This window comes from Myodes glareolus, chromosome X (genome assembly GCF_982192425.1).
Source record: "Myodes glareolus chromosome X, mMyoGla1.1, whole genome shotgun sequence".
Lineage (NCBI taxonomy): Eukaryota > Metazoa > Chordata > Mammalia > Rodentia > Cricetidae > Myodes > Myodes glareolus.
In genome coordinates, this window is record NC_142053.1 from 33,164,844 (window position 1) to 33,188,359 (window position 23,516).

The 23,516-nt window shown below is 37.9% G+C and overlaps 1 protein-coding gene across 1 annotated transcript in view; it reads right to left on the minus strand.

Annotated features, from left to right (window-relative positions):
• Thoc2 (THO complex subunit 2) overlaps positions 1 to 21,857 on the minus strand; it is a 106,051-nt gene extending 84,194 nt beyond the window's left edge. Inside the window, 4 exon segments of the mRNA XM_087903014.1 lie at positions 643 to 694; positions 2,709 to 2,800; positions 5,327 to 5,385; positions 21,729 to 21,857. Of these exon segments, the coding sequence (XP_087759140.1) occupies positions 643 to 694; positions 2,709 to 2,800; positions 5,327 to 5,385; positions 21,729 to 21,799 (274 nt within the window). The 5' untranslated portion in view covers positions 21,800 to 21,857.
• Between the last annotated feature and the right edge of the window lie 1,659 nt (positions 21,858 to 23,516).

Here is a 23,516-nt window from a genome sequence, read left to right on the forward strand (position 1 = left end):
CTGTTAGCATGCAAAGCTACAGAAAACACAAAACTGATGGGGAAGCCATGCTCAGCTATTTTAATCAATAGTTAAAATTAGACAAATAAATTTGTAAAACACATTATTTATAAATCCATGTTTTCCTTGGAGGGATACTACCTTTAGATCATAAATCAAAGAAACATACCTATTTTTAAGAAAAAAATGAACTCTTATTCTGGACAAATATAAAACAGATTACTTACTCGCAAAACAAAAGACTTTTAATAATTTTGATTAATCTTATTCATCTTAAAATTAAGAATCAAAAGGGTACAACAGCAAAGTATCTTCACAGTGTCTTAAGTTTGAGATTCAAAGAAATCTCATTGAATGACATTTCACTCAGACAAATATCAGAAAATTTGATTTTACTTGAAATTAGCTCATTTAGCTCAAATTTATATAAATTATACATTGTCAAACATATAAAATATTGAAAAGCTACTTTATAAATTAATTGTAATGATACTGGATTTAGAAAACTACACTCTGTATAAAGTTAAAAATGACTGAAGATTTGCAGAAACATTTTCACATTTGTAAACCCTTAAAAGAAAACATTTAACATGAATCTACCACAAGTACATGTTGCATGTAAAATAAAGGCTTAAAACCTACCTAATATGCAGAATACATCAGCAAGAATAGAAGGCATATCCTCACGAAATTCCTAAATTAAAAAATAAATTTACAATAAATTTCAGAATAGCACATGGAAAGTGTTATTATTTCAGAATAATGGTTATCCATCTAGAAGTCAACTAAACTCCATCATTCTATGATCTCATGGTAAGCATGACTACATGTCCTAGGCTAACCAGAGCTACATACTGAGACCCAGTCTCAAAAACCACACACAAAAAAGAGCTGCCTATTTAAATTTCAAACACAGAATAGTTAATAAAATGACAGTAACTTAAAAAAGCACCTCAGAAAAACACTAAAATGTAGAATACTTCATATGCACCTAATAAAGACCATCAATATTGGTACATTTTCATCAAAACTTTATTATATACACACCTGATCCACGCAAAAATTATAGTACCAGAAGAACAAAAATCCAAAAATTACATCAATTAAAAGCAATTATTCCACAATTCGAGATTCTATGAAGATGAAATAAGTATCAATTTTTGTTTTCTTTATTCACTCTTATTTATAGCTTTTGGGGAAAAAAAAAACTGACCCCAAATCCTGTTTCTGGATAAAAGCACCAGCATTATTCCACATTTGCTTCTTGAGTTGCTACTCCCATAATCAATTTTAGAGCTATTTCCCATTAGTAAGAATCACAGTTCAGTTACTGTAATCAGTAGTTTTCTAGCACTATAGCAACCCTAAAATTCATATATTTTCAGAGACTGTAAGAAAGGAAATTCTAAAGAAAAAAGCCGGCAGCTGCCAGTCACATAAATTCATTTCTGTGGCTAAGATACCGGACAAATGTCCATTACTATGGAAAAGCCATGACAAAGGCAATGTAGCGTGGAAGCACATAGATATAATGAAGTAATCAAAGCAAAGGAGACAGTAATTACTAAGGACCAAGTATACAAAAATGTTTATTTGGATTATTTTCATAAATGGAAAAAATACTACAACCAAATTGTACAAACAGACTAAAACTGTTATCAACTCCTAATTTAAAATGAAATTATCTTAGTGGTCTATCAGTTTTTCAAGGGCTATGAACGCAAATACTCAGGTTAATTGAAGACCAGATGTAGAAAGGCATAAGAGTTTTTCCAACACAGAGTATTAATTGTCAAAGAAATATACTACTTTAATATGAACTAAAGTTACTCCTAACTGGAGACAGTTTCTGGATAAAAGAGAAAAACATACTAAAATTCCTACTTCTCAAATGTACATGAGTGGGGAGTGTCAGAACAGCCAACCTTAAAACTTCCATTAAAACTACCCAAGAAAAGCATAAGAATCATATGAAGCAGATTCCACTCTCCAATAGAAAATATTCAACTATAGAAACATAAAACACACATAATTCACACTGAGACCATAAATTCCCTGATATCACCTCAATACTTATTAGAAAAGCTGGACAAATAATTAACATAAGCTAAAAAGCAGCCTCACAACAGAATAGCACGCCACTTGATAATGAGTTTATGATAAGCACCCTAACAATTAGCAGTCCATCTTACAATGCAAATTATCAAATCACCAATGACATGACTCATTAGCAATTTCCTCTGAATCTAGCCTAAATTCTCCAATAAATGTAAATAAAAATGAAATTAGCCACTTAAAGGTTTAAAAAAATCTGTTATTTTCTAAAAATAAGTAGGAAGCAGATACAAATGAATGTCAGAGCTATGAAACCACAATTTAAAATAATTTAATCCTTAAGTTTAAGAAATTTTTAATTATAATTACAAAAAATAACATTTGAAGAAAATACTTAAACTATTTTTAGAGTTAAAACATTAATTAAGAACACTCACTTCGTCACAGTTTTGTCATTTTGCTTACCCAGTTTGTATAACCTTTTCTTCCTGACAATCAGACAAAAAGACTAAAATACCAACTGCTGTTTGGTAAAAATTTCTTACTAATATTACCTCAAAACAATCATTATTTTGGAAAATGTATGTTCTACACTGCAAAAATCTTTATATCAAAAGTGAAGAGATATTATTGTTGTAAATATATATACTTACACTAATGTCATTAAGAATGCTAGATGCCTGTTCATGCTTTAAATTTCCTTTAATGACGTGGTATGACAACTCATAGAGAGCTTGTTGAAAATCTGTTGAACATAAAAGACGTAAGTGTAAAGGCAGCCTCTTTAACAAGAAAGGCAAACTCTCCTGGAAAATCTATTTATTTCTCACAATTATTATAAACATCAAAAATAAAACATTTATAACAGTTCTCTCTGGCAACTTATCTTTCTAGTTCTACAAAAACAATACTAGCGAGGTTAGGAAAAAGTTAATCCTTCCTTCTCTGCTCTAATATGACTAGTAGTTAAGCATAGATTCTTTCCATGACTGCACATTTCACATATTCACATATCTACTATATATATCATTTAGTATTTTGATTCCTCTTCAATACTTCGTTTTCTTTTCTGATAGTCCTGGCCGACTTAATGTGCCCTAAGCAAGTGTTATACCAATTATCTACATCACTAGCCATTTTTAATTTTAGACAGGGTCTCATTAAGTTCTGAAGGGTAATCCTGCCTCAACCCTATTTACACATGTACAATCATTCCTGACCCACAAACTCATTTTAAAACATTTCGGCCATATTCTTGAAGTCTTCAGAAATATTTTATATGAATACACTATGCTATAACAAGACATAAACAAAATTAACCATTTCCTCACCAGCTACCTTCACAGATTGGTCTAAATATATTCAGAATATAGTCAATTCAACCTCAGGGCTACAATGAAACCTAAGGAGTAAATATGATAGAGCATTCCTTCCAAAAATCTAATTTCTTTCTTGTCGATTTCTATCAGAATTCAAACCAAAAAAATGTGTATACATACAAAAATGGCAATTTTATGAGAATTGTCAACTATAAAAAACCCATGCCGAAAGAAAGAAAGAAAGAAAGAAAGAAAGAAAGAAAGAAAGAAAGAAAGAAAGAACAAACGAACGAACGAACGAACGAACCACGCTATTATCGCGGACCCATTTCCTCAAACAAAAAGTCTTTTATGGAGTGAGGAGTAAGAAGTTGACTGTTTTTATTTCCACATACTGAATTTTTTTCTCCTTCAAATCATTAAATGTGAAAAAACAAAATATCTCTAAAAAAATACTAATAGAGGGTTACTGACATAACTTAGTTGGTAAAGTTCTTCCTTGCCCTGTGTTGCATGACATAAAACTGGGTATATAATGGCAGGTGCTTGGAGCTCATAATTCAAGCACTGGGGAGATAAAGGCAGACAGAAAGATCTACAGTTCAAGGCCAACCTCAGCACACTTATCAAGTTCCAAGCCAACACAGGCTACATGACACATCTTTTCAAAAAAAATAAAAACACAAATGTAAAAGAAAGCCTAGGAACTGGTGATTTAGCTGAAGTGGTAGAGTGATTCCCTACCATTTCTGAGAGACTGAGTTCAATCCCTGGGATGACAAAGTGAAAACGTCCTCAAAGGAAACTTCCTCCAAACACACACAAACACCAAGCATGGTAGTATACAACCAGCCCATAGTCCCAGCATTCATTCAGGAAGCAGAGGCAGGAGGATCAGGCATTTAAAGCCATATTCATCTACACAGCAAGTTGCAGGTCAACCTGGCTACATGAGATCCTGTCCCACCCCATTTCACCCTCAAAGAAGCTAAAAGAAAGCCTAGTTATAATCCCCTTTTAGGGACAAAAAAAAATCAAAATCTTTTCAGGGGAAAAAAAAGTGAAAAAAGAAATGCTTTTTAAAAACTCCCCTAGTCAGGCAGTGGTGGCTCACACGTTTAATCCCAGCACTCAGGCAGAGGCAGGTGGATCTCTGTGAGTTTGAGGCCAGCCTGGTCTACAAGAGCAAGTTCCAGGACAGGCTCCAAAGCTACAGAGAAACCCTATCTTGAAAAACCAAAAAAACAAAAACAAAAACAAACAAACAAAACAAAAAACAAAAAAAAAGACTATTAGTTACAAAAACGTTGATTTTAGACTGGAAAAAAAAAACCTTATTGGATTATCTGCAATAAAAGCTATAAATGAAAACACTATAAATCAGACACAATTGCTTTATTTTGGCTTATCTTCTGCCAAATCCACGTGCCTAATTTTAAATTAACGAATGTTAAACAGCAAAATCCCATAAAAGTAAAACCTACATCCTGCTTAATTATGTAACATTTTACTTAATAAATCCTATTTGTGACCCGCAGCAAACAACTCCTTTGCTGATGTTTTCCATGACAACTGCCTTTAACAAGCTCCCCAGACACCACCTGAACACAACCTGCTTTAGTAAAAGCACTGAAATGGGTGTGTGGAAATTTTCTAGAGCAAATACAATCAAACCCGTTTTTCTTCCCAGGATAGCTTTCTCTCACATTTATGACTGATACAGCTAACTACAGAAATCTAAATAAATGTACAAAATCTCAATTATAAAAGGCAGATGAAACAATGTGTGCATTCAAGATGTACAGTCTTATTGCAACTACAGTTATATTAATAACCGTAAGGTCTTCTATACATGCACTCTTAGAACTTTAGTTTTCACACACAACATCAAATAATTTATAATGTTAAGCAAACCAAAAATAAATAGCTAAGATACTTTTGAAAAATCATACCTCTGTAGGTCGAACTGTCGTGGCTTTTGTTTTCACTGAGGATCCGGCATAAATGTAAACTATAATAAAAAAAAATCTGTCAATTTCCAATCCTAAAAACATCTGATTCCTAAGGAACAAGTTTTATCTCCTAAAAAGTATATAAAAATTTCCCAGACACATTTAAATACCTATGACCATAAACAAAATAAACTGCCAACCCCAATCTTCCAACCCATCAGAACTAGAAGAGAACAATCAGCCATTATTCCGAAAATTGACATAATTTTTTACGTAAATTTTTTTCTGCCTCTATATGTAAACATGGGGTAACCCAATACTAGATAAGGACTGTCTCTACTGGGCAAAGTGGTACATGATCATAATCCTAGGAGTCAGGAAGTGAAGAGAGAATCAGCTTCTGCTAACAGCAAATTTGAGACTATCTCAAAATGTCTCCAGTTTGAACTATTTCAACCAATAAGAGGGCAAGTTAGATAAGAAATCTCTCTCTCTCTCTCTCTCTCTCTCTCTCTCTCTCTCTCTCTCTCCTCTCCTCTCCTCTCCTCTCCTCTCCTCTCCTCTCCTCTCCTCTCCTCTCCTCTCTTCTCCTCTCCTCTCCTCTCCCAAGGCTATAACATAAAAGGGTCAGTTAGGGGAGGGCAGCAGGAAGATAGAAGGGGTAGTGATTGGACTTGCGTAAGATCACAGTAAATTGTATACATAAATAAAAATATCATAAGCAAGTCCATTATTTTGTACAATTAATATATGCCAATCAAATGATAGACTTAGAACATCTTCATTTTAAGATGCCTAATAAAAAAATTCACCATCTGTCAATGGCTGTTCACATCATAAAAACAGACTACAAGCATTATGTCCTACCTACTGATGAAAAAATATACCACCCCAGAGGAAATAGAATGTCAGAAACATTACTGCATTCTCCTCTTCAATAACACTACAGATAACAAGCTATATGCTACAAAACAATAAAAAAATTAAGGGGACTTATAGATAAAACAAGATTGACAAAGAGTTGGTGACTACTGAACTTGACCAAAGTAGAAAACATGCATGCCACAATAAAAACAAAACAATCAAAACAGCAAAAGGGATAACCCACATGACAAGATTTAATATATTGTGGGGAGGAGTATCCCTTATTTACAATGCTTAGAACCAAAACTGTTCCAGAACTTAGTTTTTTCATATCTCAGTTCAGAATATTTTCACCTGAGGACAGATTGAAGTATAACACAAAATTCATTGTTTCATACACACCTTATACATATATCCTGACAGTAATTTTTTAATAATTTATTTGTATTTTATGGACATTGGTGTTTTGCCTACATGTATATCTGTGTGAGGGTGTCAGATCCCCTGGAACAGGAGTTAGAGGCAGTTGTGAGCTGCCATGTGGATGCTGGAAATTGAACTCGGATACTCTGGAAGACTAGCCAGTGCTCTTAACTGGTGAGCCATCTCTCCAGCCTCTTAACTGGTGAGCCATCTCTCCAGCCTCCCTGACAGTAGTTTTTTAAAAATTCATTTTTATTTGTGTGTGTATGTTTGTGTTAGTGTATGCCATGTTTATGTGCCTGTGGAGGACAGAAGATGACAGATCCCCTGGAGCTGCAGTTAAAGGCAGTTATGATCTATCCAACATAGGTGCCAGGACCTGAACTCAGATCCTCTCCAAGAGCAGTTAAGAGCTATTAACTGCTAAGTCATTTTTACAAACAAACCCGTAAGAATAACCTTATATAATATTTTAAAAATTTTGTACATTCAACAAAGTTTACTGTACAGTGGACCAGACATGCCATTTTATTATTCTATAGGCAGACTTGCATAGGAGAACCTGGACATGCACAGAAAAGGGATGACTGTAGCTGAAAGGGAGTAACAGAATCTTCTTCTTGGGACACAGCTAAATAAACAGTGTTCTTAAGCTGTGTTCTTCCAACATGTCAGTTATGGAAGTTTCTACTTGTGGTATCAGGGCTCGAGAAGTTCTGATTTCGGAGCATTTCCAACCTCAGCTTAGGGGTGTTCAACACCTCTTCCCTCCCTCCCTTTACTTCTCAGAGGAATCATCACTCTTATGCTTGCAAGCACATTTGTCTTTATATTTGATTGCTTTTGCTCTTACCAGCATCACTTTCTCCCCCATACACACACCCTGGGTGATTTCATCCACTTCTAAGGCAGCAATTCTTAAGTGTATCTAACTCCAATTTAATCTCCACACTTCTGACTGAGAGCCTGGTAGACATGCTAGACAAAAAAAGCACTCAACCCTAAAATCTCAAAAATCTTTTAGCACAGTTGCAACCCAGAGACTATCTAAATAACTATTATTTAAGAATAAAATCCTTATTCCATTCATTATTATTTTATGCAATTCCAGAACATGGGGCTGGAGTACAGACCAGTGGAAAGCCAATTCTTAGCCATGCATCAGGCCCTGAGTTCAATCTCCAGTACCTACAAAAAAATATTCCTGAGTTCTGAACTATTTGTTTGTTTGGTTTTTTTGAGACATGCATTTCATTGGCTCTGCCTCTGGAGTGCTGGCCTGGCTTTTTGTTGGGGGGACAGAGGATCTTATCATTAAGTTCAGGCTGGCCTGGCACAGTAGATCCTCCTGCCTCAGTGTCACACACACTGAGATTCCAAGTGTGCAATACCACATCCCATGCTGCCATTTTTTAATACCATTTTTTAGATACTCTGATAAAATGAGAAGTTTGCATAACAAATTCCTACTCAGCATTAAATTAACAGCTGCTTGCATAGAAACTATTGTATATCTATCTTTTTTTCTCAGACAGGGTCTTTTTATTTAGGCTTGGAATAGTACTCACTGTGTAGCTTAGAATAACCTCTAATTCAATGTAATTCTCTCACCTCAACCACCCCAAGTGCTGGGATTATAACAGTCCCCAACATGTCCCACACAGCCGTTTTTAACTGTAAGCTTACCTATCTTGTTTTTACAGAACACCATTTTTTCCCACTTGAGAAACAACTAACAAGTTATGACGACTCAAAGATACCTGGCAGGCCATTTTCTCAAAAATGAACTGAGTTTGTCCCTTCAAGGAAAACAACAGAGTATTCATTGTCAATGATAAAACCTAAGCTTTCAAACTTAAAGAATTTTGAAAAACTCATTTCTACCACTATAGTGATGACTACTTTCATCATAAAGGTTTCCCTAATCAGCTTTGGTGGTGAAAATAAAGAATGCACTTTCGATATTCTACAATGAAATTTGCCAATATTTGGAAGAGCTACATAATACAGTGAAAAAAAGTTTCAAGTGGCCAATGCATGATGTTATAAAATGACAGACACATGGATAAAAGATCCACTCCAAATGAAAGAGATATAAATAGATTTTATTTACAATGTATCAAAACATCACTACTCTGTATTTCTTTGGGGGGGTGCATCTGTTTTAGGGATTTCTGTTTTAGTTTCTTTTCTTTAACTTTTGTGTGTAGAGGGGTATTGGTAAAGGCAGACTCACTATACAGTTCTAGTTGGCAGAGAGCTGACTATATAGACCAGGCTGACTTGGACTTGCAATAGTCCTCCTGTCTCTGCTTTCTGAGCACTGGCGTTTTACAGGTATGCACCATCATACCCAACACTAAGGCGATTTAAACTTAGTATTTCCAATATTTGAAAGAGCTACATAATACAGCGAAAAAAAGTTTCAAGTGGCCAATGCATGATGTTATAAAATGACAGACACATGGATAAAAGATCCACTCCAAATGAAAGAGATATAAATAGATTTTATATCTTGGGGTATAGAGAAAAAGGATCACCTGAGCCCTTGAATTCTAACCAGCCAGGACAACACAGAATCTGTCTTTAAAAATAACAATAAAAAAATGAAAAGCAGGGCCAGTGAGATGATGACTAAGCACAGGGGCTAAGTGCAATCCCTGGGAACCACGTGAAGATGAAGGGAGAAAATACACAAGCACACACACATATTCACACAGAGAGAGAAAGAGAATTTTAACATACCATCAAACAATAATACGCATAATTACAAAAAAGTCCAATACAGTTGTAGTGCCCTTGCCAACTATTTAGCTAGATGAGGCTACATTTTCTTCATAACTTCAATCACAACGACCTATTACAATCCCTAACTCACAATATAAATCAATGCCATGAACAAAAACTGAAAAATGAACGGCTGGCAAGATAAAGGCTCTTGCCACCAAGCCTGAGAGTTTGAATTTAATCCAAGGAACCTACACAAAGGTGGGAGGAGAGAAGTGACTCCACAAAGTTGTTCTCTGACCACCACATGCATGCAATAGCTCTCGCACATGCATGTGCGCACACATGTATATGCCACACACAGTCACATACACAAAATAATAATTTTTGAAAAACTAAAAAAAGGAAAAGAAAAGAAGATGAGTGTCATTAATACCAGCGTTCCTGAGGTGGAAGCAAGATTGCCTTGAATTTGAGCCCAGACTAGCTTACACAGTGAGTTCCAGGGTAGATTACAGATCAAGATCCCATTGCTATTTTTTTCAACAAACTTATCTGATGTAATATGAAGTTAAATTTTGGCTTTTATTTCATTTCCTTTATAAATGACACTGTTGAACTTCCAGGATGCACAATTTACCATGCATATCTCTTTTGCGGGGACATATATATTCAATTTCTTTTCTATGATAATCAACCAGTATCATTAATATTTAAAAAGTAAAATTAAATTCCTAAAGTAATATAGGACAACTTCATTAACCTCGTAGTCAAGAAGGAGCATTCCAACACTCAGAGGACTGAGGCAGAAAGATTTTCTTTAGTTCAGGAAAAAGCCTGGACTAGCATAAAACCCTGTCTCAGGAAAAAAGAAAAAAAGAACAAGAAAGTGGGAAAGAAAGACATTAAGAAACATTAAGTAAGCAAAAAGGGTACTAATATAGCAAGTAATGGATATATTTGACAATATTAAAATGAATTATTTTTTGTTCACAAGTCACCATTAATCCCAAGTGTAGTGGCAGATGTTAATCATTAATTTCAGACCATCATGGGTTACATAGCCAGACCTTATCTCAAAAACAAACAACAAAAAGATCACTATTAACCAAACATAATGGCATATTCCTAGCACATACTAACACATGAGAGGCGGAGAAAGGAAAATTTGTCATGAGTTAGAATCCAGCCTAGGCTACAGAGTTCCAGGACACCAAACGCTACACAATCAAGACAGAACCTCAAAAAAATGTTTAAGGACACTGTTTTAAGACTAAATATGTACTAAGAACATGCATAACCCACAAACAACATGAAGAACCTCAAGAGAGCAAAGAAAAATTAAATGGAAAAACAGACAAAAGACAGAAGATTGAAGGGTTAGAGAGATGGCTCAGCAGTTAAGTGCACTGGCTGCTCTTCCAGGTCTTGAGTTCAATTCCCAGCACCCACATGGTGGCTCACAACCATCTACAATGAGATCTGGTGCCATTTTCTGTCATGCAGGTAGAATACTGTATACATAATAAATAAATAAGATCTAAAAAAAATAAACCACCAATGAAGTATTCTATTGCATACAAATAACACTGACTTTTTTTTCTAAGTTTATTATTTTTTTTTTGATGCTCTTGTTTTTGAAACAAGGTCTCATGTTTTCTAGGCTAACACCTTGAATTCCTGATCCTCCTGTCTCAGACTGGCCAATCTTCAAATCCTCATTACTATGTGACACTAACTTTAAAAGTCAGGTATGTTGACACATGCACTAATTCCAGAATTCATGAGGTGAAATATGGAGGAGCAAAACATAAATGTCAAAATGATGAATACCACAGAGAAGGTGAAAAGAGAGATCAGAAAGAGGTGATATTATCCTGGTGGTAATGTAAAATAGGTGGTACATTCATTTTGGTATATGTTGTTTTGTTAATTTGCTTTTTGTTTTGTTTTGTTTTGAAACAGGGTCTTCCTATGTAACCTTAGCTGGCTGGAACTCACTAAATAGAAGCCCAGCTAGCTTTGAACACATAGAAATTTGCATGTCTCTGAGTGCTGGGATTAAATGTATGCCCAAGAAGTCTAGCTGTTATATAGCTTTTTGATACTAGGTCTGCTATGTAGCTGAGGCTGGCCTCAAATTCATGACTCCTGTGTTTTAGTTTCTAAATGTTGGTTTATAGGTATTTATTCCTATACCTAACTTGCATTTGAATTGCATAATTCTCTAAGCTCTACACATTAGAATTTAGGCACTACTCTATATTGTTGTTCAATTTCACAATTTAGAAATTAGAAGAAAATCTGGCCGTGCAGTGCATGCCTTTAATCCCAGCACTCAGGAGACAGAGGCAGGCAGATCTCTGTGAGTTTGAGGCCAGCCTGATTTACAAGAGCTAGCTTCAGGACAAGTTCCAAAGCTACAGAGAAACCCTGTCTCAAAAAACAAAAAAAAAGAAAGAAAGAAAGAAAGAAAGAAAGAAAGAAAGAAAGAAAGAAAGAAAGGAAGGAAGAAAGAAAAGGAAATTAGAAGAAAATCTTACAGATCAACATTCTCTGAGATATTGTCTCATATGTAGTCCTGGCTGGCCTGGAACTAACTCTGTAAACCAGTCTGCCTCTGAAGTCAGAGATGTGCCTGTTCCTGCCTTCTTAGTGCTGTGATTAAAGGCATGTACCACCATGACCAGCCATGCTGACCTTTTAAAGTAAAGGAAGAGAATCAATGAATTCCTATTACAAGAGTTTCTTTCTTTCTTTTATGAGAATTTCATGAGTACTGTAATTCCATCATTTCTACCCTACTCTTTCTCACCTCCAACTCCTGTACCCCCTTCACTCCCTCTCAAATTTATGAGTGGGTTGAGCATGTCCCTGGCATGTGCACTGGAGGAAAAAGCTTACAGATTCTGTTTATATATCCTATCTTACGCTAATATGATGCTACAAAACCATCGCCTACAGAAACCATCTATTATCATACCTACACCTTGCCACTCGGTATCATATATCTTAATACTCCATTCTTGGTTAGAAAAAGTAAACACAATAAACATCTGCTGATCCACATTCACTTACATGTTGCTTTTCTTTGCTGTTGTGCTACTGGGGATTGAACCCAGGGCCTTGCATAAGCTAGGCAAGTACTGCATCAATAAGACAAATCATAATCACTCTTCTGTTTTCTTTTTCTTTTGATAGTCTTGCCAAGTTTATCAAGCTAGCCTTGAAGTTACACTGTAGCCCAGGCAAACCAAAAACTATGATTTTTCTGCCCCAAGTAACATCAATCCCAGTAACAGAATTATTTTCAAAATTAAGAATAAAAGGCCAATGAAAAGCAATTACTAATTATATCTGCATAAATTTAAAAATTCCATTATAAATTTTTGACCACCCATGGCCACCTATTAAAAATTTATTTAACTAGTAAAAAATATCAGACAGGACTAGCAAGACGGCCCGTGGAATATGACCCTGTCTCAAAAGAAAAAATGGCAGTAGCGAGAATTTTCATGTGTTCTCAGTACAAAGAAAAACTAAATAGCTGAGGCAGAGGTTCTTAACCTGTGGGTCTTGACACTCACAAGGGGCATACGTATATCAGATATCCTACATAGCAGATATTTACATTATGATTCATTAAAGTAGCAGAATTATAGTTATGAAGTAGCAACAAAATAATTTTATGATTGGGGGCCACCACAACATGAGGAACTGTATTAAAGAGTTGCAGCAATAGAAAGGTTGAGGATCACCTGAGATTACCCTTGTCTGAAGATTACACACTGTATACAGGTATTATTGTTGGAGGGTTTTTTGGATTTTGATTTGGACACAAAGTCCACATACCCCAACCTAACCTTAAACTCATTATGAAGCTGAAGTTGGCATTGAACTCCTGATCCTCTTGACTCTGCCTTCCCAATGTTTGGGGTACTCAGCTTTGTACATATGTACAGAAAACTTACCATGGGCTGAGGATGTGGCTCAGATGATCGAGTGATTACCTGGCATATAGAAGCCTTGGGTTTGATACCCTGCAGCACACCAACCTGGTATGGGACACACACCTGGAATTCCAGACCTTGGGAGATGGTAGCAGGAAGATCAGAAGTTGAAGGTCAACCTGAGCTATAACAGTAAGCTTGAGGCAAGCCTGGGATGCATGATATGTTCAAAGAAAGGTAGGACGGAGGGGAAAAAAAAGAAAGAAATTGGAGCCATCTGTAACACTTGATGCACTTGAAAACGCAAGCCCCTGAAATACTGAGGCAGAGTTTACTCAAGTTCAAGGCCAGTGTGGAATCCAGAGTAAAATCCTGTCTCAAAAAAGGAGGGTGTAGAAACTTTTTTCTCCTTCTCATGACAAATGCTTTTGTTTCCTCACATTTTCAACAGCTTCATCTTCTACAGCTTTCAGCAATGTTAACACACTTGTCTTTTTCAATAAGCCTTCCAATGATTGAGGACGGATTGTATCAGTGTTCCATACTCCCACCTATGGTACAGTCATCATTACATAACTAGGGAATAATTGAAATGTCATTCTATATTATCCACTCACTAGGCCGCAAGCACATTTATTAGCCTGAAGATAATACTGTCATCGTAAGCTATTAATTAGCACCTCAAAGATTTGTTCAAATTGTGTACAAAATCATTAATGGGTTATCATATTCAGTCAATTCACTTGCATAACAGATATGTGTGTTGCCTTACTATAAAATGAGAATTCTTTATGTACTAGAAAACAAAAAACAAGCAGTAAAAACTTTCCCAAGAAGAATCGCAGATCTAGTCAATAGTGATCCTGATACCTGAGACAGGAAGATGTAAAGTTCAAAAACAGACCTAGGATATAGGAGTACTCTGTCTCAAAAAGAATTTTTCACCAGGCAGTGGCGGCTCACACCTGTAACGCCAACACTTGGTAGGCAGAGACAGGTGGATCTCTGTGAGTTCGAGGCTAGCCTGGTCTACAGAGCGAATTCCAGGACAGTGTCCAAAGCTACAGAGAAACCCTGTCTCGGAGAAAAAAAAAAAAAAACCAAAAAACAAAACAAAACAAAACAAAAAAAAAAACACTTTTTTTTCCAGGTACAGATTTAACTATGTGTTTCCTAAGCAATCCACTAATAGTAGACCAGCAAATATACTTACAATTAATTGGTTCTAAATGTTGCATCTGCCTTACTGTTTTATCTGTCAAACACTTCTAGTAAACCACATTACAGGAGGATGACAAACAAAATGACCTTGAATAGTTGCCCTTTCTAATATGGCCTTAAAATTATTCAAATGTTCTATCTCAGTTTAAAAATCAGTAATATTTTCCTCTTTTACTATTTGAGTTTACCAGTTTTTCCACTTTTCAAACTCGTTTTGTACTCTTATGGAAATGTTGCCTCAACTACCTGCGAGCATGAACAGAAATCTACTTTCTGTCAAAGATCTGTGAAAATCTGAATGAAATGTTCTTCTAATAATTTCAGAAGTACACTGTGAATGCTTCTTTTTTGTTTTGTTTTGTTGTGGACACTGGGAACTGAACTCAGATCCTCTGGAAGACCAGCCAGTGCTCTTAAGCTCTGAGCCATCTCTCCAGTCCCTAGCTTTTCATCTTACTTCCCATTTTTTTCAGCAAAAATGGAACACAAACAAGCCTGAATTACTTATACTAAAAGCTTACAAATTTGCTTCACACAAGAGGCTGATATTCATCTATGCTTCACTTAGTTTTTTTTATAAAACAAAAGGTTAAATTTGTTTAAGCAATGTGCTTTCTCTATTATCAATGCTATAACAAATATTACCCTCTAAAATGAATACTAGGACAAAATCATTGTGCCTTGTGGAAAGATGCATTTATAAAGAGAGCAAGAACTGTTGTAAAAGACAAATTAACAAAAGCTCTACCTTTGTAAGTAGGAAACATCAGTTGCACTAATGGCACTCACTCTACTTCACCATCATAAAATAACTTAGCAAGCAAAAAGTGGTAACGTAATAACTTCCTAATCATCAACATTTTCTGAAGAATGAATTTATATTATCAGAAAAATAGACCAAGACTTAACATTTAGTTCATGAATACAAGTTAAAATAGAAAATCAAATTAGAAAAGGTTTCAGGGCCAGACATGTAGCTCAGCTGTTAGAGTGAGGCCCTGGGTTTCATCACCAGTGCCACCTAAACTAGCTGTGATATCATTGATCCATATGCAACCCTTGCACTTGAGAAGTGAAGGACGAGATCAGAAATTCAAGGTTATCCTCGGCACACAGCCAGTTCAAGGCCAGCCTGGAATACAGACTGGATACCCAGTCTCAAAAAAAAAAGTTGCAGGAGATGGGGACCAAGCACTTAGGACATTAAAGTAGGAGAATTATCAGTTCTAGGCCAGCTTGAACTATGCAAGTTCCAGGCATACCCAAGCTACTTAAGAACTACCGAATAAAACAACTACTTCTATGATCCCTTTACTGTACTCATACCTCTTAGGGAAAAAAAATCATGCTAGAAGTTTTATAATTTTTTTAAAGATTTAAGATTTTTTTCTTGTGCATGCATGTGTGGTTAAGTGTATGTATGTGCACCATGTGCATGCATGCAAGAGTCTGCAAAATTAGAAGAGGGTGACACATCCCCTGGAACTACAGTTATGGGCAGTTGTAGGGCCTCATCCTAGTGCTGGAATCCCAGGGACTTAAGAGAGGTAAGTGTTCTCAACTGCTGAATTATCTCTTCAGCCCATAAGAATTCATTTTTATTACTTTTAATTATGTGTGTCTTTGAGTGTGTGCATGTACAGGTGTCCAAGAATGCTAGAGGTGATGGGTTCCTTTGCAACTACACTTGTAACTGGTAACCCAACATGGACAGTGGGAATAAAACTCTGGTCCTGTGCAAGAGCAGTCAATGTTCTCACATTGAGCCACCTCTCTAGCCCTAGAAGTTCTATAATTATCTAAAAATATATTTGGTGGCCAGAGAGGTGTCTTAGTGGGTAAAGGGACTTGCTGTCAAGCCTGATGACCTGAATTCGATGCCCTGGTCCCACATGGTGAAAGGAAAAAAACAACTACCACAAATTTTCTTCTGACCTCCATCCTAGCATGCACAATTGCACACATGTGCGCACATACACACACTACAATTTTAAATATATATGTATATATGTATACATATACTCTCTAGAAACTAATAGTGTATAGGTATATGAGGGATGGACTGTTTGGATAGACAAAAATTATTTTACTTTTCTGCTTTATTATCTAACAAAGCTTATTCTTCAAAACCAAGATTTTCTATATAATAGACAATTGCTTTTCATTGAGCAGTTATACATTTGTCCTCCTTTAGAACCTCTGGCAGTTATGAATTTGAAAGCATGCAAGATGAGTTATATGGAAGGGTTTGAAAGAAAAGGAAGGGGAAATGATGTAATCACATTATAATTTCAAAAAATAAAACAGTTTTTTTAAAGCTCTGGAAGTCCCAGTGGTGATGGACACAGTAAAAGGTTTTAAGACACCAGAAAAGGGTTCTACTGTTAGCTGGAGAGTTGTCAGGGAAACTGCAGGTTACGTTCAGACAATAAGTCTAAAAGTCTGAGACAGAAGCAAAGACGATCTATAGTCGTAAGTTACTACTGCAGTCTGAATAGGAAATCCTTTGTTTAGAGCTGTCATAGGCACATTTTGAAAAAAATGTAACTATTGATTAATACAGTAAAATGTCAATTAGATGTGCACTCCTAAGGTCTCTGCCTTAGCACTTTTTCATTACATGCAGATTGTGGTCATAGTACCAGAAATAAAAAAATAAGGAATATATTCCCAGCACTTGGGAGACCGAGGCAGGCAGATCTTTGTGCATTCCAGGCCAGCCTGGTCTACAAGTTCCAGGACAGGCTCCAAAGCTACCTTGTCTCGAAAAAAAAAAAAATTTAAGGAATATTTCATTTAAAAAAAAATAATAAAATGCCCCATACAGTTTATGTTAGGTTTTGTTGTTGCTGCTATTTTCCTTTGGGTTTTGTTTTTTCTTTTTTCAGTGCTGAGGATCAAACCCAGGGACTCTGAGTATGCTATGCAAATTGCTTTACCTCTGAACTTACTTCCAGGAACTTACTTCCAGCATCGTGCCGCTTTTAGTATTATGGACACTGTATAACTCTCACAATAGCTATATCCTGCTATCATACTACAGATAAGAAAAACTTGGCAATCTCATGAAAACTTTTGAAAACACACTTTAAAAAGCCGGGTGTGGTGGCACACCCCTTTAATCCCAGCACTAACTTGGGAGGAGGGCAGGCAGATCTCTGAGTTCAAGGCCAGCCTGGTCTACGTACCTACAAATCGAGTTCCAGGACAGCCAGGGTTACACAGAAGAGACTAGTCTCAGGAAAAAAAAAACACTTTAAAAATACTTTTCAAAAGAAAAACTTGAGGGCTGGAAAGCACTTGTTCTTCTTTTAAATAAATTATCAGCTATGCGTGGTGGCACACGCCTGCGATCCCAATAGACAAGAGGCTGAAGCAGGAAGATAATGAATTCAAGGTCACCCTGGGCTTCAAAGTTACAAATCAGCCTGGGATATATTAAACTTTGGCATGCCTTTAATCCCAGCACTCGGGAGGCAGAGGCAGGCGGATCTCTGTGAGTTTGAACCCAGGCTGATCTACAAGAACTAGTTCCAGGACAGGCTCCAAAGCTACAGAGAAACCCTGTTTTGAAAAATCAAAAAAAAAAATAGACTATTAGTTACTTAAGTCATTTAAGTGTCTTTAAAAAAGGGAAGAGCCGCAGCAACAGTAACCACCTGGCAGTGGTGGTGCACACCTTTAATCCCAGCACTCAGGAGCTCTCTGTGAGTTTGAGGCCAGTCTGGTCTAAATAGCTAGTTCCAGGACAGCCAGGGCTACACAGAGAAACCCCGTTTTGAAAAAAAAGGGGAGAGGGATACAAAACAGGCTGGACATAAAGGAAAATGAAATTTGCAGGAAAACAGAACAGGAAATTGTGTATTATTTTAAGGAAAATTACCTAGACTAAGAGAGACAGATATCATGTTTTTAAATGTACATATTTACATATGTCATAAAAGAAGAAAGAGACAAGAGAGATGGAGAGACCTTAAAAGAAAGAAATGGTTAGATTAAGAGTAGGTAATGGAGGAGAACCATGGTGGTATATGCCTATAATCCCAGCACTTATCAGCCTGGTCTACAAAGTGAGTTCCTGGCCAGCCATGGCTACATAGTGAGACCTTGTCTCAAATTGAAAAGAAAAAAAAAGAGTAGATAATGGAATATACAAGATATAAAAGCAAACGGCAGGACTAGTTAGGAGGAGAAAGGTGACCAGTAAGAGGCGGGTAGAGAAAAGTAGTAGAGAAAAAGTCAGCAAATTAAAGTATGATATATGGATGAAATTGTCATGAAAAAAACTATTGCTTTGTATGCTAATGTAAATAATTTTGTAAAGGGTTGAAGATATAGCTCAGTAGTAGTACTTACCTAGTATGTACAGGCCTCTAGGTCCATCCACCAGTAAGACAAAATTTAAAATATTTCATTATATTACACAGTTTCAGCTTTTGGATTTTTATAGATTATTTTTAGTTGTGTGTATGTGTGTGCTTGTGTGTTTGGGTATACGTGCAATACAGGTACTTGAAGAGGTCAGAGGTGTAACATCCCATGGAGCTGGAATTCCAGGCAACTGTGAACCATCAGATGTGGGTTTTGAAAATTGAACTCAGGTCCTCTAGACGCACTATAAGCACTCCTAACCTCATGAGACATCTCTCCAGTCTATGAAGCTTTAATTTTCTTTTGGCTTTTGTTGTTTTATTTGTGAAAAGGTTTCACTGTGTAGCCCCTGCTGACCTCAAACCTACAGGCCTCCTCCCTCATCCTCCCAAGTGCTAGGATTACAGGTGTTAACAACCACACCCAGCTATGCCATCCAATTTTAAATTCTCAGCTAGTATAGTGGTACATGCCTATAATCTTAGCACCCAGAAGAGGATTATAAACTCAAGGTCAGCATGGGCTACAAGGTCATTGTCTCAAAAAATGAGATAGGTCCTCTTAATATAAAAGGAATTATATCTATTAATATAATCATTAAGCTGATCACACTGATTTGGATCTACTATAATTTAAACCACATTCCACAAGCTATGCAATAAATACACACATGAAAATCCTAAGTACAGTAAGTAGTTTTTTTAACACTAGGTAGCATAGATCGTGTAAAAATACATAAACCCAAAATTCCATTTTAACTAGGTAGTCTTGACTTCATACATCACTTTGTTTTTCTCCAACCATTGCCAATCAGAGGCAAAGCAGGCAGAACTCCTCCTATTCCTAATACTTATTTTAAGGTGGAAGCAAAAACATTGAACTGTCTTTAAAAAAAAAACAGCTAGCCCTGTGCACGTAGCTCACTGATGAAGCACGTACTACCAAATATAAATACACATATATACACACACACATACACACACACACACACACACACATGAAATCCACCTAGAAGGAAGCTGAGCAGCCCACAAACATGACCGTCCATAAATGAATAAATAGTCTGTAGACAGTAAATAACGATGAACTGGGTTATTTGTTTGGGAAGGATTACCCACAAATATAGGATAGTTTAGTTGTGTTGCTTCCCATCCTGCCTTCTCAGCACTCGAGGCACCTCATAGGTATGTGTTAAATAACACATAAAAATTAAAAATGAGAGCTTATCTTATACCTGCGAGTTAACAAAACACTAGGGCACTCTAAGTATATGCTGAAGGAGATGTTGAACCAAAAGAACTAAGAGATGTCATCGCTTTTCTTCAAGAACCTCTCAATTCATTGGCATACATGAGCAAACACATGTGAAGCCAGAGGCCAATTAATTGCTAACCAAAAAGGGAGAGCCTCTAAGTGCAAGAGCTGTCCTGAGAAGTTTAAATATCTAAAAGCTGGAATAATATTACTTTTAATAGCTATCACTTGAGCACTTGCTATATGCCAAGTGCTTTACAGGCATTTAGTCTTCACAACAATCCTTTCAGTAGAGTGTTTATTATTCCCAATTTACTCAAGGGGAAACAGCCGAAGTGGTTAAGAATTTACCAAGGTCACTCAGCTAGTTAACTGGACTAATCTAGTCACTTATTCCGACAATCCAATTCTAGGACTCCCACTGCTAAGTTTCACAGAACAGCACAGGGAGCTGTCGGCGGGAGTAAGTCCTTTTACAAGAGTAAGATCCCGCACTGCAAAGTTTCAGAGATTCCTATCTTCCCGCTAGCAACTGGGAACCTGACACTGGACTGGAGTGTGGGAGTGTGGGAGTGAAGGGAGACAACCCAAACAGCTAACAAGAATTAATCTCCTTTAGGACTGGCTACTAAATTTCCAAGACGAATCAGCACTTTTTTTTTCTTTTCAAATCAATGGTTAATTTTGCTACTTAAACGGGGAGTGGGGGTGACTGGCCACAGTAGAGGTTTTCTGTCACCGGGAGGTTACAAAACAAAGTTTACGATTTAAAGGTAACAAAACATTCTAAAGTGCTTTAAAAAAAAAAAAAAGGCTTCAAGGGTGACCAGAATTAGCTACAATTCCAGGCCAAAATGGGGCTTCATCAACATTTGAGAATGAAAAGTTGAATCCAGTTCGAAACCACTCGGAGGTTACATGCCGGTAGGGACTTGGCGAAAAGCAGCAATCCCTGCCACACTTCCCCAAGGACCTCAGGGCCAGGGCAGTACAAGCTGGCGCTCCCCAAGAAACCAGAGGTGCCAAGCCTGGCTGTCCCTGACGCCCCGTGTTCTTCTGCCACTGGCAGCTAGGACTGGACAGAGTTCGGGACAGTTCGCCCTCCTAAGACTTCGAGCACAGGAGAGAGGCCAGGCGACAAACTACAGGAGTCGGCTTGGGTGCAGAGTGATGAAATGGGACAGAGAGAAAAAATGTCAAGTATGGACCCAACAGCCCCGGACGCGAACCCACGGAGAGAAAAGCAGTCAAGTGAACCGAGTCAAACCAAAGAGAGACAAAAAAAAAGAGACAGAGCAGGAGCATAGGGGGACCTGGGGGCCAAGACGGAAGTTCTGCTTAGAGACCAAAGGAAGCGGGGCTCCGGCGGACGGCGGGGCTTTCGGGGAGGTCGGGGAAGTCGCTCGGCGGAGGCTACCGGCTCCGCTCCTCCCGCAGTTCGAAACTCCTTACCAACCATCCCCAACCGTCGCCCGGGTGGGGGAGGGGGCGCCGCTACCCCCCCCACTCCCGGCCCCTGTACCCCACTTCCGAATGTGGCCAACGCCCCGGCCTCGGCTCGCCCGGCTCCCTCCCCCAGCCCGAACACTCACAATTCGCCTCTCCCTGATTTCTCCCAGTTCTTTATCCACTCTGCGGGAACCAGCACAGTTGCGGCCGCCATCTTCCCCTCGCTAGTAACAGTGGCCCGGATGTGTGGCTCGCGAGCGAGGGGTCAAAGGGGAGCACCGCCCACGGGGAGTGACGGAAGCTGGGAGTTCGGTTTTAGATTTCCCGCCCCACCTACCTCCCCACCCAGCGGAAGTCCCGGGCCTTGCTGACAAAGAGGTGGCAGACGCCGGTGGTCCCTTTCGCTGATACCTGCCCGACCGCGCCCACAACAGTCATCGCGTTTTACTTCCCTTTAGAATAGAAACAATTAAACAAATAAATAAAAAAACGCCAGACATGGACCGCTTGTAGCCTTTATGATCTTCTGTAATATCTACCCCAAGCCACTAATTCAAACACGTAAATTTTCAAGCGCTCGGTCTAGCCTTGCCCTGCGCGGCCCTCTGGAAAAGAGGAACATGAGATAAGAAATATCCCGTCAAACTACTGATAGAAAATTATCACGGAGATTGCAACGCGATACGTGGTGTGCCGAGGACCATGCTAGCGTAATGTGTGAAAGCTGGCCCTGGGAAACACAGGATCCATAAAATTAACTCCTTACTTTAGCTGTCAAATTACGGAGCATTTGTATAACAAAAAACACTGGGTGCCGGCTCAAAGTCTCTCTACAAAATACTTGTTATTACAAAAAGAAAACATTACTGTAGGAAAATATAGAAGATATCACCCTATGTTGGTGAAAATAAATTTGCAAGGGTTGGAGCTGTAGCTCAGGTCCACAGCACTTGCCTAGCTTGCAACAAGCTCTGGTTTGGAACTCACACTGGAAAAAAAAAAAGACTGAATTATTTCAGAAATATGGCAAGAGAACCAGGCACAGGCTTACACAGGTTTAATTCCAACAGTCAGGAGCCTGAGACAGGAGCATAGCCTGGATGTAGGCAAGGTGGGCAAGCTAGTGGAAAGAGATGGACATCCTGGGACTACCAGTGATGTGCTAGGAAACATGCTAATCAATTTTTTAGAATTGCTAATGTCCAAGTTTTACATACTAATTTGATATTGTAGAAACAGCAGGCATATCCATAACTGAGGGACAGTCTACAAAATTACTGACTTGCACTCTTCAAAATTGCCAAGCTCATGGAAGATGGTAATTTGTCAAGATTTATGAAGACTGGAGGCGGAGGCAGAAAGATCTCTGTGAGTTCAAGGCCAGCCTCCTCTACGTAGCGAGCTCGAGGCCAACCAAGGTTACTTAATGAGACTGTCTCAAAAAAATAAAAAAGATTAATGGCGACAAGAAATATAAGAAATTTCTTTCCCCCCACAAAAAAAAAAACATATTTTTCTTTTACTATAAAGGGTATTACTAAATAGAGGAGATCTGGTTGGAGTGGGGGCGAATGGGATGAGAATTTTAGGGATGGGTTAGGGGTGGACAGAAGGGGAGAATGCTAAGAGAGAAGACTGGGTGGAGGATCTTTCCAGAGTCAGGTGGAAGGCTGATGCAAGGGAAGCTTCAAGAGCCCACAAGAATGGCTCCAGCTAAGACTCCTGGCAGCAGCAGATGCATATTCTGAACCGGCTATCATCCCCTGTGATCTGAATGGTGACTATCCAGGTCATCATTGGAGAGCTTTCATCCAGTGACTGGTGGAGGCAGATTCAGAGACCCACAGCCAAACACTGGGCCAACCTCGGGGAGTCCTAATGAGGGGAGGGAGGAGGGATTGTAGGAGCCAGGGGGGTCAAGAACATAGCAG